This window comes from Miniopterus natalensis, chromosome 11 (assembly GCF_054644295.1).
Source record: "Miniopterus natalensis isolate mMinNat1 chromosome 11, mMinNat1.hap1, whole genome shotgun sequence".
NCBI lineage: Eukaryota > Metazoa > Chordata > Mammalia > Chiroptera > Miniopteridae > Miniopterus > Miniopterus natalensis.
The window spans coordinates 70,524,170-70,543,762 of NC_142091.1; the positions used below are offsets into that span (position 1 = coordinate 70,524,170).

A 19,593-nucleotide genomic window follows, 5' to 3' on the forward strand; every position below is an offset into this window, starting at 1 on the left:
ATGGTGAAAACCCTCTCACGGAAAGGCTGGAGCTGAAGAGAAACCAGATGTTAGAGGAAATGACAGGACAGGGATAAGTGAATGGCGAGGAAGGGAGAGGGAGTGACTCACTTCAAAACTGTGATCTTAGGAACTGAGAGTTGTGGGTGTGGGTGTGGGCGTGGGCTGGGGGGGGTGGGGTGCCTGTTGACCTGTCTGTCAAGCTCTCCTTCCAGACCTAAGGATGAAGCCCCCGGCTGTCACCACCGACACAAGTCCAGGGTCTGCAGCTCTGCCATCTGAGCCCAGCTCCACGAAGCCAAGATGGCTCCCAGCCAGGGGGTGGCGGCCGGGTTTCAAGGTGAGAAGTCCTGAGTTCAAGTTCTGCCACTTGCCATTTGTGTGGCCTTCAGCAAGTCACGAAACCTCTCCACTCTCTCCTCACCTGTAACACAGGGACAATGACCCTGCTTGGCTCAGCCGTCCTCCAAGGGTAGTTCTGAGACTCCGGTGCCCTCGAGGCGGGGCCCCCACTGCTCAGTGCCCAGCTGTACCCCAGTGCCTCTCAGAGGATAAATATTTCGTGGAAAAAAGCGGTAGCATGAGCTCGGCCGCCGCTCTGTGCGGGCAGGTGAAGCCCGGGAGCTCTTCGTGTTACACTCACTCTGCCTGCAGGGTGCCCCCGACAGTGTGGTCCCCGGACGGCAGCAGCGCCACCCAGGGGCTTGTTAGAACTGGGGCATCTCGGCCGTGTCATACCTATTGAATCGTCACTTTGGGGGCTAGGGCCCAGGAATCCATGTTTTATAGGCCCTCCGTATGACTCTGATGCTTGCCGAAGTTTGAGAAGCATTGTTATTGGGGTGAAGATGAGATGGGATGTGAGCTGCCATGCCCCCTTCTTGGGGTACCTACTTCCCACCTGGCCTAGGTGTTCACTCCCCAGCCCGCCCCAGCCCTTCCCTGGCCTGCCTGGGGCAGGGGAACATGCTGTGGAGACACAGAGGGGGAGGAGGGGGAGGAGGGGGAGGAGGGGGAGGAGGGGGAGGAGGGGGAGGAGGGGGAGGAGGGGGAGGAGGGGGAGGAGGCCTTCTCATGGGAGGGGAGGGGTGGGTAGCAGGTCTGTCCCCTTCCTGTTTCAGCAAAACCTGCAGATGCTGTGAGGGGATCAGGAGATAAGCTTTGCAGGTACACGGAGCTGTGCAAAGAGGTCAGCTTCCCCGCACCCTGGCAATGCCCTGTGGGGACAGCGGGGAGGCTTGGCAGCCCGGGTCCCAGGTTTCACTCCCATCCATGCCCTCTGCTGAGGTCTCTCCCCTCCTCAGAATACAAGACTCATCCTGAGCACTTGGGAACACAAAGAAAAGATGAACCTTGGAGATAAGTGCTCAAGATAAGAACTGACATGCTAGCCCTGGTCCCTCCGCACGTCCTCAGCACGGCCTGATTCGAGGTACCTAGAAGCAGCTGTTCATACACGGAAAGGGGGGGTTCACCTATTGAAGGAGAGAGAGCTGAGACTCCAAAGAGGTGAAAGCAAAATGCAGCAAGGCCAGATGACAAAGCCTGCGCTTGTCCAGAAAAACCGACAGCTCGGGACCGGATCCAGCATCGGTGGCTGGAACCAGGCTGAGGGTTTCAACTGGCTCCCGGTTGGGAAGGGGAAGCAGGCCTCACCCATGAGAATCATGGAGTGGGACAGTGACACGCCCCCTGGGTCCCCTGCGGGGCAGTCAACCTGGGTGCCTGAGGGCCAAGGGGATGCAGGCCCCTGTCATCTGGGGACTCTCATGCCCTCAACAACACCCTTGGCTTGTTGAAGTGTTAATGGCTCAGAGAACATCTGATCTTTATCTTTGGTCATCTGTGGGCTCAGGGTTTCCTTCAGTCAGCAGATCTCAGGTTACACAAATAAGACGGTATTGCCAATTCAGCATCCTGCCAGGTGTGTTTGCATGCAGAGCCACAGCTGGCCCACGGGGCGACATGGCACCCAGCACCTCCCAGTGCACGGGCCAGGGTCAGTGTGAGGAAGGGATGATTGAGGCCCATGTGAGGGGCACAAGGCAGCTAAGCATGGCGGCTTTGGAACTGTGATCCCGGCTCTGACGTGTAGCTGTGTGACTTTGGGCAAGAACATTAGCCTCTCTGTGCCTGTTTCCTTACTGGGAGAACAGGGAGATTTAAGAGCTTTGGCTCTGCAGTCAGGCAGCTAGGTGTGGATCCTATCTCTACCACCTATTTGCTGTGTGACCTTTACAAGTGCCCCAGCCTCTCTGTGCCTCAGTTTCTTTATGTGCAAAATGGGAGTCATAACAATAGCACCTGCTTCACAGGCTTGTTGTGAGGATTACTGAGTTTGTACATATTGAGCACTTGAAAGAATGCCTGGCCCAGTAATTGTCTGCCCCACTTTTTAGGGGGGGTTGCTGCAGGGCTGACTGAGACAAGGATCTAAGTGCAGTCCACTCACAAAATGACCCCAGTGAGAACTTATCAGTGAGAAAGTGAGACAGGGACAGGGAAGAAGCCAAAAGAGGGTGCACGAATGACCAGGTTACCTTAGTAGACAAGTAGGGCTCAGTCTCGCTGGGTTCTCCGGGGGACTGCAGAAAACCCCCTCAGTATCCTTCCACCCCAGGGTAAGGGGCTGGGATACTTGCAGTAGAAAGCAAAGGAGTGTAAGAGAACAGAGTCCCAACAGCAACTGCCACACCAGGCTTTTCTGAAAAAATCAAGTGTCTCCCATGGGCCCCTGCACATCACTTATAATAACAATGAGAAACAGCTCAGGTGGGGAGCAGAGGCTTCTGGACCAGAGTTCACTTGATGCTTATGTTGGTCATGGGTCTCCACACCTGATTCGAGGGACACCCACAGGTCCCCTGTCTGTAAAACATCTCCTCTCACACCCCCCTGGCAGGGACCTGAGATTTCCCTCTGAAGTATTTTAAGCAGGACTGGGATATGATCCAATGGGCATCTGAGAGCCACCCGTGCAGCTGAGGACAGGAGCTCAGGAAGCAGGGCGCTGAGGTGATCTGATGCAGGGCAGAGGCGGCAGGGTGGTGTAGTCTAGTAACACACGCTGGTCAGCGGCTGGCCCTTCGGGTCTCCAAAAAGGTACAGGAGTTTAAGGACCCAAGAGTTGGGGGCGAGAAGAGCTGGGCCAGAATAGGTGTGCTGCTTCTGCGGTGGGGAGCTGCACAGCTCCGCAGGGGACTGAGGCCAAGGCTCCCCGCAGGGCCTTCCTTGGCCCAGGATCATGAGGGCACTGAGCTGGCAGATGGAGCCTGAGAGGGGCCAAGAAGGCAGGAACTAACACACCATAACAGCACAAGGGTGCAGCTATTTTCGAAGACATGGAGGGACATTGGAGAAACTGTGCCATCACCTTACCCTTAGGGAGGTGAGTGCAACAGGCTGAATTCATCAGGATGCATTGTGGATGCTGTGTGGCCCCAGCCAAGAAGTGAGAGGTGTTACTCGATTCTCAATCCACTTTTTCATCCTCCAGGAACTCTGTCTGAAACCTGCTCATCTGCTTGACCGTCGGTCAAGACAGGCTGGGCTCCACCTGACACTGCAGAGTGACTCAGCAGGTGGGAGCTGTGCTCAGCGCTGAGGCCCAGGATGTCTGCCCTGACCTTCCCCCTCTGGCCCCTGAGCATCCTTGGACAACTTCCCAGGCCCTCTCACAACCCCTCTGATGGAGAAACAATGATTTCTAAAAGGAGCCACTGGGACAGTGGAACAGGGGCCCTGGGATCCCAGAGGGCCATTCCCAGGCAGCTCTAAGAATAACACTGGAGAAGAGCTGGGATACAGTTGGGCAGCTTCCAAGATATTCTTCCTTAAGAAAGGCTCCTGCTGAAATTACTCAAAACCCTCCCTGGGCCTCAAGCAAAGAAGAGGCTGAGGCAGGTTCACACACGGGGACAAAGAGCGCTGTCTGCCTGAAAGGAAGCTCAGAGGCCACCCAACCTGTTTCTAGAACGGGGGCAACAGTGGCACCCGAGAGGGTATGCAGCATGGCTGAGGGCCCTGGTGTGCCAGGACAAAAGGGGTGTATCTTACCAGCACCTCAACTTCATGCATAAATGCTGAAAATGTTGAAAAGGGAGAGACATAAATTTGATACTGCAGCACAGGGCAGGAGAAGAGAAGGCATGGGTGTGCACATTCAACGTGTAACTCAAGACTTTAGATTTCCCACCTCCAGGATCTGCCAGGCAACGTTCACTCTGGCAGATGGGAATACTCCGACAGGGTCATTTTAGATACACTACACTAGTGCAAAAGCACCCACATTACGCATGGAAAAAACTGAGGCCCAGAGAGGGAGGGACCCCTACCCAACTGCACAGGAGGGAGCCAGCGGTAATGCTTCCACCCAGCCTTGCCTACGGGTTCCCTGGGTCTTCCTCCAAGGCTCTTCTCCCCGGGAAATGGGTCTCTCTTCCCTTCTCTGCCTGCAGGCCGCCGCCCCAGGCTGCAGGGAAGACAAAGGAGCGCTGAAGCCAGGACGCGATCCCGGGGACGCCCGCAGCGCTTTGCGCATGCCCCTCAGGCCGCTAACCCCGCCTCCGCGCCTGAAACCGGCAGGGTCGCCCTGGCGACGGCCCCCCCGCGGGCGCGGGCGCGGGCGCGGGCGTCGCGCCTCCTGACGTCATAGGACGGCGCCGGTTGTCCCAGAGGCTGCACGTGGGCCTGGGTCTGGGAAATTTACAGGCTGGGCCATGGATACGCCGCTGAGGCGCAGCCGGCGGCTGGAGGGCCTAAAGGCTGAGCCTCCCGAGAGCCCCGCCTCAGTGTTGCGGCCGAGACGGGCCCTTGTGGAGTTCGAATCGAGCCCGGAAGAAATGAGACAGCCCGGCTCGCCTCGGCTGGTGCGGCAACCCGGCCTGGAGTCCCCCCGAGGCCAGCCGGAGACATGCCCGGGATCACCCTGTCTAGGGCAGGGGGCAGGCCTGGGTTCTCCCAGAAGGGAGCCGGAGCCGGGCCCACGGTCCCCCCAGGGTCAGCAAGATCCAGGCCTGGAGTCTCCCCGAAGACAGCCAGAGTCGAGTCCTGAGTCGCCCCGACGTCAGCCAAAGCCGACTGGGAAGTCACCAAAGTTCTTCCAGGGCCGAGAAGGACCGGACGCGGACTTGGCCCAGAGTAAGGAGGAGCCGGCCCGGGGGTCCCTCCGACATCAGCTGCAGTCGGGCCCAGGATCACCGGAACCTTATCCTGGTCAGCAAGCGCCCGGTCCGGAGCCGTCGCCGCCGCTACAGGAGCTGACACCCCAGTCAGCTGGCTCCTCCCGGGGTCAGCACGAGCCGAGCAAGCCACCTCCTGCCGGGGAGCTGGGGAGAGACGGCCTCTGGCCAAAGAAGCGAAAAAGGTCTTCACCCCAGGCCCCAGCACCCAAGAAGTTGAAGGAGGAGTTGGAGGTTCCTACAATCCCGAAGGGAAAGCCCAAGTCCGGACGGGTGTGGAAGGACCGCTCCAAGAAGAGGTGAAGTGGGGACGGGGGGTGGGCAGCTGGGCAGGGGGGTTCTCGGTGGCGTTGGGGCGCCGGAGCAGCCTGGAGAACAGCCCCTGGGCTGAAGAGAGCTCACACAAATGGGTAATCAGAATTATAATCAGAATGTGGTAAAATGCTCTGGGACCCCAGGGAGGGTGACAGCATAGTTATGTCTGTCCCGCTTTCCTCCTCAAGGTCCCTGTGTACTCTCCTATAGCACCTCATACCCTCAGTATTCATTCAACAGCCGTTTACCTTTGTCTGCCCCCTCTGATGAGGGAGGCAGAAGCAAGTAAACCAGCCATTACTTGATAAAATGCAGTGAGATCTGTCTTCACCCACCATCATCTATTGCAGTTATTAACCTTTGTGATAAAAAGTATTACCAACACTGAGTATATAAGACAGTGCTAAGTACTTTAGTAGTAAGAATTGGCCGGGAACTAGCCTTTCAAACAGGGACCAGCATGCATCATGGCGTTTAATCTGCACATTAACCCTGTGAAGCAGCAGATTTAGCCTCATTTTACATACGAGGATTATCTTGACGTTCTGCAGAGAAACCAGGGGTAAAGAGACCATAGGCGGTCCAAAAGCAGGAGGGTGAAAGCAGAGAAACCGGTAAGGAGGCTGTTGCACTAGAATTAAAACACCCTCAGAGGCTGCTGGCAGATCTTGTGGATAACGGCCCAGAGGTCATTGAATTGATGCTTGGGATATTTGAGGAAGCAACTTCAGTGGATTGTGAGTGAGCCCAGAGACAGTGGAGGCAGCACCAGCTCCAGGAGGTATTCCAGCAAAGGGGGGATATGGAGGGAAGCAGTCACAGCTGGGAAGGCCTGGCTGCAGCCCCACCTGTGCTCCTGCCAAATGCCTGCTTCTGCACAGTGTGCTCCATGGATGTGCCAGGTCCCTTCTCTGAAGGGTGGTGTTTACTGAGCACCTACTATGTGCAGAGCATTGTGCTAAGTACTTCTTCAGCTGTGTCTCAATTAATCCTCCCACCACCCTTTGGAATGGGAACAATTCTCACCTCCATTTAACTTGTGAACGTGCTGAGACTCAGGCTACCTTGCCCCCCATTACATAGATGGTTGATTCAGGCCTTGGAACCCACGCCTGTCTTCCTTCAGTTTCCAGGTAAACTGATGCTCTGGAACAGCACTGCCCCAATACCTTAGCCACAGCCAAATGTGGCTATTTAAATTTAAATCGATTAAAATTAAATAGAGTTTAAAAATGCATTTCCTCAGTCACACCAAGTACATTTCAAATGCTCAACAGCCAATGTGACTACTGGAGTCCTTATTGAACAGCATAAATGTAGAGGTCCTTGATATTTTATTCTTTCTTTTTTTTCCTGGGATATTTTGTAGCACACCCTGCGTATGTCATTGCACCCTTACATCTTTGCAGTGAGCCTTCTCACAGAGATACTCTCCTTCCTCCTGTGACTATAATGTCACCATCACACTTCAGAAAATCAAGACTTCCACTGAACATCTTCCATACCCACTCCATTTTCACATTTCCCTACTGGAGAGAGAGGTTCCAAATCATGACGGAGAACTGTGCCCATTCATGCCACCCAGCAGGGAATAAGTCCCATCTCCAGGGGCATTTGTGCCCTGGCCAACTGCTCTTGGGGAAAGCAGCAAGGCTTTATGGCAGAGGCTGTGTGACCTGGACTCTGGTCACAAGCAGGGATTTGGGAACAGGATGCCCCTGGGCAATTATTTAACCTCCCCAAGCCTTGGTTTGCTCCTCTGTAAAATGGAGAGAACGAGAGCCCCCACCTCCGAGGCACGTAGTCAGGGCTTAAGAAACGGCAGCCAGCTCGATCGGAGCCCTTTCCTACCCCGAGTCTCTGCAGACCTGGAGGGTCGACTGCCCGGCACACAGGCAGGTGACGAGATGATTCTGGTTGGGTTCGGGAAGAGAGCCCGGAGCTGAGAGGAGGCCCGGGTGCATCCCATGGGCTCCACCAGCACCCACTCTCCCCGATCCAGGTTCTCCCAGATGGTTCAGGACAAGCCCCTGCGCACATCCTGGCAGCGGAAGATGAGGGACCGGCAGGAGAGGAAGCTGGCCAAGGACTTTGCCCGGCACCTGGAGGAGGAGAAGGAGAAGCGCCGGCAGGTGGGGCGCCGGCTGGGCCGGGCCGAGCCTGGAGCTCAGGGGTCGAGCCAGGGCCCTGCAATAGGCTGGGGGGGAAGGGAAGGCTCACACAGGTCCTGGGGAGGCTGACTTGGCCCTTCTAGATCCTGCGGGTGCCAGGGAGGCCGGGAGCCTGGCCCGAAGCAGGAGCACAGTCTGGGACCAAGGGGTAGGGAAGGCCAGTGGCACATCCCGGTCAGCCCAGGGCTCTGCACATGTCTCAGGGATGGGGAGGCGCCCGGGAAGCGGGACTTGCTGCCCTCCTTCTCCAAGAGGTGGCTCCCACACATCAGCAAAGTGGGTGCCTGTGCCTCCTCCGGTTTTCTCCCTGATACACATCCCAGGGCCCAAAATGCTCCGTTAGAGGCTCACGCTCAACCTCTTCATTCCCCAGGAAGCCCAGCAGGCCACACAGAAAGTGAGGCCTTGGCATTGGCTGATGACTGCCACGCCAGGATCAGGGTTACCATTGGGACATCGCTCACCTAGTGATCCCAAGGGCACAGGAGGAGTGATCCTTGTGGTCCCAGCCTGGCCACTGAGGGAAGGGATGGGTCATCACTTAGTCATCTGTCCCCTGCTTTGAATCGCCCCAGGTGCTGTAGAAGTTGTAGCTGCCGCTTGGTGCTGAGGCTTTATCTCACTTCCTTTGCGGCCCCAGCTCCCTCTTGGGCAAGCCAGCCTTCTCACTGTTCCCTTCAGAGGTGTATCTGCCCAGCCCCCAGCCCAGACCTTCCCCTGGCTGGGAACCCAAGTCTCACTTCTCATTTCTCACCAAGGGCCCAGTCCACCCTTCCCCACTAAGTTACCAAAGCCAAGAGAGGCCTCTGCCATGCAGCAACCTCAGAGCCTATATCCCACCCTGATTCAGCAGGGAAAGCAATCAGCAGAGCCAGAAAGTCACTGGCTTCCCATTCCCAAGGCAGTCTCCTCTGCATTCATCTTCTAAGTGCTCCTCGCAGGCCGGGTAACATTGGAAGCCCACTACATGTATTCACTCACTTATTCCTCAAAACTAGCTTATGTGATCATTCTCATTTTAAAGATGAGGGGTTGAAGCACAGAGAGGTTAAACTACTTGGCCAAGGTCACCCCATTTAGGAAGTAGCAGAGTCAGGACGCGAACTAGAGCCTCTTCTCTGCAACCTCCACCTTTCCCAGCCCTGCACTTAGGCACATGGACATCATGGGGAGGGTAGGTGGGAATGAGGGGACCAGCCCACCCCTTCTCCCCTGGCAGTTTATGAGGAGGGTGGTACCAGGGGCCACTGTCTACGTGTGCCTGAGTTTCCCAGCGGGGAGCCACCCCTGTCTGAGTCTCCCCAGCCCTATCTAAGCCTCTGTCCCCAGCGGCCTGACCAGATGCCCACTTGCTCAGGTAGAGTCAGTACCTTCCACCATGGTGGTCCCATGGGCACAGGGGTTGTTCTTTCCTGGCTCTCCACCCACATCCCACCAGGACCTGGGATAAGAGGGCCCTTCCCCTCCCTTGGAATTCTGCCAGTCTCACTGCTCTGGGGCTGAGACCAGGGCTGCGTCAGCTCCCAGACCCAGATCCCCTCCCTTGTGCATCCCAGGAAAAGAAACAGCGCCGAGCGGAGAACCTGAGGCGGCGCCTGGAGAACGAGCGCAAGGCAGAGATAGTCCAAGTGGTGAGTGGTGCCCTACCCTGCCCGGGGGCTGGGGGTGCGCTCCAGATGCCCCCGCACACCCCTGCCTCCTGCCCCCGCTGTCCTGCTGAGATCCCAGGACTCCCTTTCCCTGGGGAACAGGACAGAGACTCTGACGATATCAATGCCTCCCCTCATCCCCCCAGATCCGAAACCCCGCCAAGCTCAAGCGGGCAAAGAAGAAGCAGCTGCGTTCCATCAAGAAGCGGGACACCCTGGCCCTCCTGCAGAAGCAGCCACCCCAGCGGCCGGCCGCCAAGGTCTGAGCTCAGGTCAGCCTGAGGCCTCCCGTAGCCAACTACCGTGTCAGACACGGCACCTCGGGCCACCGGTCACACACCTCTGCTGGACCTGGCACTCCAACTCTGGCTCCAAAACAGGGACCCTACTCCAGGTGGGGCTCTGAGCCTTTCAGAGCCTCTTAGGCAGGTGTTTGTGAGACAGAGGGAGCCTGAGACCTGGCAGAAATTAGGGGCTGGGTTGGGAGAAGAGGTTCTGCTCCCTCCTCTCTCCTTCCCCCTCGTCCAAGTGCCTTCAAACCAAGGAGGGCCAATTCTTCTGGTTCCTCAGGGAACTGGTGCCTGAAGGGTGATTCCCCCAAATGTATACGTTCTGTCTCAAGGTCCTGGGTGCATCCTAGACCAGGAGGCCGGCAGTCAGGAACCCAGCTCCCCCATACCTTCCCAAAGGCTGCTTTGCATACCTCTGCACCCCACTGAACCCCCACTGAATCCAGTTCCACCCACTTTTCAACACAAAAAGTGAAAATGGGAGGTTGCGGGGAGCAGGGTTCCTCTCTAGCCCCGTCCCCTGTACCACCCTCTGCAGAAGCCCCAAAGATCTGATGAACTCATGCCCATGCAGTCTACAACAAAAATATTTATTCAACACCTGCTGTGTACAGGCACAGTTCTAGGTGTCAGGGGATACAGACAAAAGTCCCTGCTCTCGGGCTTCCATTCTTATGGAGAGAACATAATAAACAAGTAAAATATACTGTGTGTCAGGTGGCAAAGTGCTACAAGTAAAGCGGGGCAGGGTGGGAGGGAACCTGGGCGAGGTGTTACTGTGGGATGGCTGTGCTATCAGCTGTACATCTGCTGTTCCGCTTGCTGGGCACTTGCCATGGGCCAGGCCCTGCCAGGTGCTGGGAATGAGTAAACTTGCCCGCCCAGCCTTCAGGGACCCCAGCCTGGGGGTGGCACAAGGAGCATTGGGTCAAGGTCCCAAGAGAGTTTCTCATCCTGCCTCTCCCACTAATGTTTCATCCACCAAACATTTACTGTCACCAGCTCTGCACCAGGTCCTGATAGCAGTCTTTGACCTGGAATCCATGGCAGGTAGAGGAGATGGACATGGTGTGTTGGGCATGCTGTGACATACAAGTCACCCCTCACATCTGCAGGTGGGAGTGATAGCTGCCCAGCCCCTGTGTGGCTGGGAGGTGAATGCTGCAGACATTTGGGATGACCAGCACTGCCCACATGCCATGCCATGGAGCATGCACCCAGAGGTCACATTAGCTAAGAAACACGTGCTGTGATCTGGGCAGCCGCTCTGCACGTTACAATGCTAAAGGTGGAGAAGACCAGTGAGGATGCCCACTGCGCTGTGATTAGCCTAGGTTTCCCAAACACTTGGCCATGATACCCCTCTGCTTTTTCCACCTGGTAAGGATTTTGAACAATGCTGGGCCAGAGATAGAGGTGGGGGCTCCCAGAGTCACTATCTTAATCACCTCGGGTATGCCAGGGTGTTCTTTCGCTTACTGAACAGTAATTGAACAAGTAATGCTTAGTGATCAGCATGCAGACCCTGTACTTGGGGCAAGTTACTTAACCTCCCTGCACCTCAATTTGCACATCTGTAAAAATTTGGGCTAATAGGACCTATCCCTCAAGAATGTGGGATAAAGCAGCTCAATAAACGTTGACTACATGGGTAAAGTGAAGAGGTAAGACTGGAACAGTGCTCCCCAAACCTTTCTCCAAAAATACACCACTGGTTTAATGTGAAAATACACACACCCCATCATCTGGTAAAGTTGAGCTCCAGGGAGATGCATCCTATGTGCCGTGGGAGCCCACTGCCCTAGGTGTCATGGTCTTAGCCCCACATTGCCCCAGGTATGTCCGTGGGCCAGCAGCGCACGGCCTCCGGGAGCTTGTTGGAAATGCAGGATCTCAGCGCCCCTCCCCACCGGCTGGGTCAGGCTGCGCTTGAGCAGGATCCTAGGTGACCCGTGCACAGCAAAGCTCACGAAGGCCGCTTTAAATGTTTCTGAAAAAGGCTGCACCGAGTCACCAAGGGCACTTTAAAATGCAGATTCCCGGGCCCTGCCTCGGCCTGAGCTCTGAGGCTGGGGCCGGACACCTGCATTTCAATGACGGTGCCTTCAGATGCTTCCGCGCCGGCTGCTGCCCTACCTTCGCCTCCGGGGGGAACGGAGAAGCCGGGGTGCGTCTACCCGGAGGTGTTGCTCAGCGCCCGGTTCAGGGGCCCCCTCTCGTCCTGGGACCCGGCCCGGGGCTTGGCCGCAGCGGCAGCGCGGCCGCCCCGCAGCCAGCCGAGCGGGCCCCGGGGCCCCGGCGGGCGGGAGGCGAGCGGCGCGGCGGAGGAGGCGCGGCGGCGGCGGCCGCCCGCGCCCAGGTCGCTGTCGTCCACCAGCACGCTCTCCAGCACGCTGCGCAGGGAGCGCCGCAGCTTGCGCAGCATGTCGGGGCAGGTGAGCACGTAGAGCAGCGGGTTGACCACGCTGTTGATGAAGGCCAGGCTGGTGGCGAAGGGCAGCCCGCGCCACACGAGCCGCCGCAGCTCCCGATGGCTGTGCGAGCGCGCCTCCAGCAGGCTGAAGACGTGGTAGGGCCCCCAGCAGAGCGCGAAGGCGGCCACCACGGCCGCCACCAGGCGCACGAAGCGGCTGGAGCGCGGGCGCCCGCGGTGGCGCAGGTGCACGCTCACGGCCGCGTGGCTGGAGGCGATGATGGCCAGCGGCGCCAGGAAGGCCAGCAGGAACTTGCTCACGGCCAGGGCCACCTGGCGCGAGTTGCACGTGGCGTCGGGGTCGGGCCCGGGGCTCAGGAGCAGCAGGTTGTAGTAGCACATGACGCGGCCGTCCTCCCGCGCGATCGTGTCCCGGAACACGAAGTAGGGCACCGTGTTGAGCACGGCCAGCGCCCAGAGCGCCAGGCAGACCTTGTGGGCCGCGGCCACCGTGCGGTGGTTCTGCGCCCACACGGGCCGCACCACCTGCAGGCAGCGGTCCAGGCTGATGGCGCTGAGCAGGAAGCCGCTGGCGAACATGTTGAGGAAGAAGATGGAGGAGTGCAGCTTGCAGAAGGGGGTGCCCAGCTCCCACGAGTGGCCCACGGCCAGGAAGTAGGTGAAGAAGGGCAGGGTGGCGGCGGCCAGCAGGTCGGACAGCGCCAGGTGCAGCACCCAGGTGGTGATGACGGTCTGGCGCATGCGGCAGCCCACCAGGAACAGCACCAGGCCGTTCTCCGCCAGGCCCAGCAGCGAGGCGAGCGCGTGCAGCGCCACCGACGCGTGGTCCATGTAGCGCATGCTGGAGTTGCCGTGGCCCCCGAGGCGGCTCATCTCCCGCAGGAGCGGGCACAGCGGCTTCGCGGACGCGTTGGTCAACATGACGGGCGCTGCGAGGGAGAGAAGGAGGCGCCGAGGTGGGCAGGGCAGGGGCAGCGGGGACCCGGACCCCCGAATGTTACTGATGAAGCCCCACGGCGAGGGGAATTACATCCCAGCTCCCCTCCTTGGGCAAGCCATTTATCCTCCCTGAGTGCAACATTGTAACATGACCCAGCTCCGAGGGTTGTTGGGAGAATTAAATGAGTTAATAGATATAAGCGTCTGGAGCAGAACCTGGCACAGAGTAACACTGCATCGATTATTATTAAGCACGTGGGCTAAAATCACATGGAGAAATAGGAGCGAGGTCAGGCCAGGAAGGACTCCTTTTCCCCGTGCCCAGAGAGCTGAAGCGTGGTTGAGGCTTCACCTGAAGGGCAGGAGGGTTCCTCGGGCCTGGGGGATGAAAGGAGTCTGTGCCTTTAAGGGAGGCCGCCCCTCCCCCACCCCAGCACCCCCAGACCTTGCCTCTCCGCAGATTCTCCTTGGGGCCCTTTGCACCCACAGTGGTGGCTGGTTGGGCGTGTTGACTGTAAACAGTGGAGCCAAGCCCCTCCTGTGATCGTTGAAGAGGAACTAAGATAAGAGTGGGGAGAGCTGGGCAGGAGGAACTGCCAGATTGCGCCTCTGGAGGCCCAGTGAAAGACCCCTCCCCTGCCTGGATGGAGGCCACAGCTGCTTTGCCTGCCCCAGGAAACCCAGGCTGTTCATTCATTTATTCGCTCATGCATTCATTCAACAGAGATTGACTGAGAGACTACTCGGAATTGCTGGAGAAGCCAGCTTCTGGCAGCTGTGCAGACACCTGAGACGGGCACGCCCACAGCCTCATCGAGGACCTAGGCCCTCTTATCTGAAGCCGGTTGAGATCAGCGAGGGCTGAGGTGGGGCGCTGGTAGCAGGGGTGGGGAGCTCGGATGGTCCCCGGCCCCACGGCGTGCCAGGACTGCGGTAGGTTTCTTACATGGATGCTCTCCTGCTCACGGCTCTACAACAAAGGTGCCAGTTCTTCCCTCCATCCCATTTTGCAGATGAGAAAACTGAGACTCAGGTGTTTAAATAACTTGCCCAAAGCCACCCAAACAATACATACAAGTAGAGGAGCAACAGTTTAGCACTCAGCCCATTTTCTTTCCTCTCCCTCTGCTCTATGTGAGATGCTGAAGGAAGAAGAAAAGGAAAGGGGGTGGAGAGTGGTCTTCAGTATTCCTCTTTCCAGGGGAAACACTCTTGGCCAGGATGGGGAAATCCACCCCCTTCTCCAGGGACCAAGATCCTTTGTAGGGTGAGGTCCTGGGATATCACTCTAGAACTATCCTGGCAGCTGAGCCACTTGGAGCTGGGGATGAGCAGGAAGGCGGGAGGGGAGCTGTTGGGCCCGTGCTCCCTGAGAATGCTCCTACTTCCTAAGCTTTAGAGTTGTGGAGCAGTCACACTCACAGTGACCCTATGAGACCCCATTTTTTAGAAGAGGAACTGAGGTTCGAAGAAGCAAATTGCCCAGCGTTCCTCAGCAGCAGTGGTGGAGCTGGGGCTCAATCCCAGCAGACAGACACATGCCATCCCCTCTCTGCTCCAAAACACCCCCTTCAGTCCAGCAGCTGCTTGTCCAAGTCCCACAGGGATGCTTAGAGAGCAGTCCTGCTGCATGCTGGGAACCCTCCAGATTGGTCTTCTGGCTGCGTGGAGTCAGCTCCTTTCCTGCCAGGGATCAGAGGGAGCCCAGCAGCTAGGGTCCTGTGTTGGCAGGAGGGTGGGGGCAGACAACGCAAGCTTTTGGAGTCAGAGACCTGGGTCTGAATCCCGACCCCTCGGCCTCCTGGCTGGGTGAACTTGGGCCGGTTACCCTAAGACTGCCGTGTAATCCTCATTAATGCTGAAGAGAACGTGGTCCCTCCTCTGAGCATCAACCCCCTCCAGTCTTTGGTAAACCCACCCCTCTGTCCTCTCCCCGGTAAAACCCCTTCTCTTGCGGGTCCAGAGAGGCCACTAAGGCTGCCCAGCCAGCCCCTGGGCCACCACCTCCTTACCTGAGCGCAGAGGGAGGGAGCACAGGACCCCAGCCCGGGAGGCAGTCAGCTCCTGGTAGCAGCACAGCAGAGGCACTGGGTCGGAGGAGGCTGCAGTGAGGCTGAGGGAGGAAATAGCTCTCAGGTCCAGAGCGTGTGTAGTGTGTGTGTTTGGGGGTGGGGTGGGAAGGCGGGGACGGCTGGAGAATGAGTTGTCACACTGACTCTGCGTTGATGGGGAAGGGACATGGCTGCTGGCAGGCCCTGGTCCCCCCTCTCCCTTTACAAAAGAGACTTTACAGAAGCCGGTGCAAGGCTTAGGAGAGGAACTGAGGTTTGGAGAAGCAACTTGCCCAATGTCCCCACACACGTGGGGAGATAGATGTGTGCCCAGGAGTGTGAGACCAAGTGTGCAGAGGGTGGTGCTTTTTTAAAATATTTTTTACTGATCGATTGATTTGAGAGAGAGAGAGAGAGAAACATCGACTTGTTGCTCTGCTTATTTATGCGTTCGTTGGTTGCTTCTTGTGTGTGCCTTGACCAGGGATCGAACCCACAGCCTTCACGTGCAGGGATGAAGCTCTGACCTAGTGAGCTTCCCGGGCAGGGCTGAGAGGGTGCTTTTGAGAGTGCCCCGCATGTAGGAGAAGTGCACGAGGAAGGACCGCCTTGTCCATCTGCCCACTGTCCTGGGCTACTGTCCCGTGACCCTGGAATCCTCCGAGAAGAAACTCCACTGCTCCTCCGAGGCAGCCGGGCAGCATGAGCCTGATCGTAAGGGACGCCAAGAGCTCACAGCCAGGAAGGCAGGGCGGGCACTGGGAGCGCACGGGGCCCGGCTGCCCATCCCTTCCCTGAAGCCCCGGCTGGGAAGTAAGCCACTCACTCCCCTTGCTGCCCCCCCCCCTTTTTTCCCCTCACCCAAGGATATTTTTTCCATTGCTTTTCAGAGAGAGGAGAGTGGAAGAAAGAGAGAGAGAAACATCAATGTGAGAGAGACACATCGATTGGTTGCCTCCTGCACGCACCCCAACCAAGGCCAGGGGTCGAGCCTGCAACCAAGGTACGTGCCCTTGACCGGAATCGAACCCAGGGCCCTTCCGTCCACAGGCCAACACTCTAACCACTGAGCCAAACCCGCTTGGGCAGCTGAGCCCCTTTGCCATCTGTGAACGGAGCAAGTGTCTACCTCACAGGCTGTGCCAAAAGGTGCCCTCACTCACAAAGCTCCTGGCACACAGTAGGTGCTCATAAAAATCCATCTCTTGCCCCTCTGGAGGAACAGTGGGTATAGGTGTAGGGCAAGGGCAATATAGCTTTTATTTAAAATGCCCTAGAATAAGATGACTGAACCATGAATGCTGGCGCTTAATTGTTGCCTCAGTCTGTCTGTACTCCCCTTGGCCGATGAAGCTTCCGAGGGTCAAGGACCATTCTTTCAATGTCCCAGCACCTTGGAGATATTCAATAAAACATGTTAATCCCTGGCTGGTGTTCCCAGTGGTTAGAGTGTCAGCCCGGGGGACCGAAGGGTCATGGGTTCGATTCCCGGTCAAGGGCACAGTACCTGGATTGCAGGTTTGATCCCCGGGCACCAGTGGGGGCGGCTGTGGGAGGCAACCAATCAATTGCCCTCCCTTCCCTCTCTCTCAAAACAACAACAAAAGCATGTTAAGAACTCAGCACCCCCATATCAGGGCTAAGGGTATCCCCCACGGGACTGACTCTACAAGAATCTTCCACTTAGGCACAGGCTTAATACAGAGCCTGATGCTTAATAAACAGGCTGGGAAACCGCAATCCGGAGTGAGGAATGAATGAAATGCTGTGACCGTGTGGTGGGGAAATTTCTCACAAGAGCCCTGATCATCCAGACCATCCGCACTAGGGAAATGTCTCTTCCCTGGGTCACGGAGGGGCCTCTTCTTCCAAAGATGACTGCCCGCAGCCCTCCCTAGAAACTAGGGGGCGCTACTATTCCACTCGGGGAAGTACCTTCATCCCCCCAGCACCCCCCAGCCTGCTGGCCCCTGGACATCCTCAAGGCCACGCAGGCAGGGCAGTGCCGCAGGTAAGCCCAGGGACTCTGAGGCCAGACTGCCGGCACTTGCATCCGGCACCGCCATTCCCTAGCTGTGTGACCTTGGGCCAGGACCTTCACAGCAGTTAAAATACGAATTTTTAAAAGGAACTCTTTCTGCACGGCCCCCGCCCCAAAGTGCAGGGGTTGGTGCACAGGCTGCTCTTTGGACTAAGAAAGAATCTCCTCTTCCCTCCTGTAGACACAGCTTAGCACTAGACCATGAGGCTCGGCTCGGGGGCGCAGCCCTGCCCCTGCGCCTCCGCCGGCGCCCTGTGCGGGAGCATCCCGCACAGCCTCTCCCGGGGCCTGCCGACCGCTTCCTCCTGAAGCCCTCACTCGCTGCCCCTTCCTTCAACTCTCCCGGTTGCACCCTTGAGTGGCCGGAACCCTCACTCCTGACCTTTCTCCAGCCCTTGTTTCCGATCCTGTAATCACTGTGATGGCTCATCTCCCAGCACTCCCTGAGGACAACTTACAAATAGTGAGGACAACAAACCAAAAAAGTGCTGCAGATGCGCAGGCCCGAAGGCGTTTTCTGAAGAAGTCCTCGATGTTTATTTCCGTGGGCACCTCGGCTGCACTCCCACGGTGGGAACCGGGAACCGGGCTCCCCAAGCACGCACTCCCGCGGCCTGCAGGAGGCCCAGGCCCAGCTCCCTACTGCCACCAGCACCCACAGGAGGAGGCCTGACTCACAGGGCCAAACGCCTGGGCGATCCAGCCCTGCCCATGCCTCCATCTTTATTTCTGCTCCTCCCTAATCACATCCTATCATCAGTCAGCATTTATCACTACCTTCTCACATCCTGTACCTACCAGGCTGTTTCTGTGCCCTTGCTTATGCCGTTTGCTCCCTGCTCTAGAATACTATTTCTTCTCTTGGCCTTTTGGTGAACTCCTATTCATCCTGTAAAACCCTGGCCAGAGGTTGCCTCTTCTGGGAAGCCTTTACTGATCTCTTTAATAGACCCTATCTCCCTCCCACTCCTCCCTCCCACATCTCTGCCTCAGTAAATATCCTGCCACCTTTGCCTTCTGCGGTAACTTTTTCACAGAACTGCTTCCCACATTCATGATGAGCAACTTGGGGGCAGAGACTGTTCCTCTATTTTACCTCCTCACCCCCAAAGTCAATGAATCTCTAGTATTGGAGTGTGAACCCACAAAGGGCCCCAGGGCCTCTGGACCGATTGTTCTTGATGGCCTGGTGCCATTCCCTCTGCCTGTTTCACCTTCTGCAGGTACAACCTTGGGGACTAATAACTTTTTGTTGTTATTAACTAATATGCCAGTTTATCTTCACAAAACAGCAATAGCATGTTAGCATCCTAGGGCTGCCACACAAAGTACCACAACAGAAATTTATTCTCTTGTAGCTCTGGAGGCCAGAAGTCTGAAATCTGGGTCTCAGTAGGGCCGCCCTCCTCTGAGGTCTCCAGGGCAGGCTCCTCCCACTCCTGTCACTCCAGTCTGGGCCCCCCCTTCACAGGGTCTTCTCCTTCTCCCTGAGGACATTTGTCATTGGCTTTGTCATCCAGATAATCCAGGATGATCTTATCTTGAGATCCCTAATTACCTCTGCAAAGCCCCCTTTTCCAAATAAGGTCACATTCACAGTTTCCAAGCATTAGGATGTGGACATAGCTTTTGGGGAGGCAGCACTCCACCCACTATAAATAGTAATAGCTACCAGGAGAGCAAGGCAGAGTCACTGCAGTCATGGGAGGAACTCATCCAGCCTCAAGAAGGTGGCAGAGAAATATTTGATGAAGAGGAAGGGGGGGAAAAATGCCCAGATGACAAATCTTTATTTCACGGACTGTCAAATAATGTTATACCTTTTAGTATCATATCCCGCATGACTCCTTCCCACCGGGCTGAGTGGGAACGGTGGGGGATTGGAAAAAAGACACGAGAGACAGAAAGTGGGATCAGGAGGTTCACCGCATGCTGACAGCATACAGGCGGCACTAAACAGGCTTTGCAGCTTTATTTTATAGAGCACTCGTTTATCTCTAAGTCATTCTTGGAATGGTATGTCATTGTTACCGGTCTGCCTGGCCACAGCCACGGTTCCCCCAGGCTGCCCCCAGGCAGGGCAAACCTGCTTGCTCACATCTGGGTAAGCCCTTCTCAGTGCTCCCCATCCCCGGGGATGAGGCTTAGGCTTTGCTGCGCCCCTGGGACTGGCAGGGCCTTGCCAGCTTACAGCCCCTCCCCGCAGTTTGGAGCACACCCACTGAGAGTACACGCTACACTGCGTGTTAAGGAAAACCCAGAAATCTTCCATATGTATTTGTGGAGTCTCCAGATGTGACTGTCATTAATAATTATGCCACCTAATTATAATTTCCGTGGATATTTGGAGGACGTACTGTTTTTGTGAAGACTTGGTTCCAAGGACAAAAAGCTAGAAGTTAGGATCTTTGGTTTGTTTCTTTGCTCACCTTTCTGATTGACTTGTCCCCTTGTGGCCATATTAATTGTAACAACAACAAAAAAATAGTAATAGCTAACATCTGTGGGGTGCTTACTGTGTGC

At 56.8% G+C, this 19,593-nt stretch overlaps 2 protein-coding genes across 2 annotated transcripts; one reads left to right on the forward strand and one right to left on the reverse strand.

Annotated features, from left to right (window-relative positions):
* Positions 1-4,694: 4,694 nt before the first annotated feature.
* CCDC86 (coiled-coil domain containing 86) lies at positions 4,695-10,311 on the forward strand. The gene is made up of 4 exons (XM_016200428.2): positions 4,695-5,479; positions 7,498-7,627; positions 9,223-9,297; positions 9,462-10,311. Exons 1-4 carry the CDS (start codon positions 4,719-4,721, stop codon positions 9,579-9,581), a joined length of 1,086 nt encoding a protein of 361 aa, XP_016055914.2. The 5' UTR covers positions 4,695-4,718; the 3' UTR covers positions 9,582-10,311.
* A 1,467-nt stretch (positions 10,312-11,778) lies between these two features.
* On the reverse strand, positions 11,779-12,960 carry PTGDR2 (prostaglandin D2 receptor 2). The gene has a single exon (XM_016200362.2). It carries the CDS (start codon positions 12,958-12,960, stop codon positions 11,779-11,781), a length of 1,182 nt encoding a protein of 393 aa, XP_016055848.2.
* Between the last annotated feature and the right edge of the window lie 6,633 nt (positions 12,961-19,593).

Bases quoted from the DNA above. Each gene is read 5' to 3' on its own strand.
- CCDC86 (XM_016200428.2), top strand. From the start codon at position 4,719: ATGGATACGCCGCTGAGGCGCAGCCGGCGGCTGGAGGGCCTAAAGGCT. The intron at 7,628-9,222 runs GTGGGGCGCCGG...TGTGCATCCCAG, and splicing joins AGAAGGAGAAGCGCCGGCAG to GAAAAGAAACAGCGCCGAGC. The intron at 9,298-9,461 runs GTGAGTGGTGCC...TCATCCCCCCAG, and splicing joins AGGCAGAGATAGTCCAAGTG to ATCCGAAACCCCGCCAAGCT.
- PTGDR2 (XM_016200362.2), bottom strand. From the start codon at position 12,960: ATGTTGACCAACGCGTCCGCGAAGCCGCTGTGCCCGCTCCTGCGGGAG.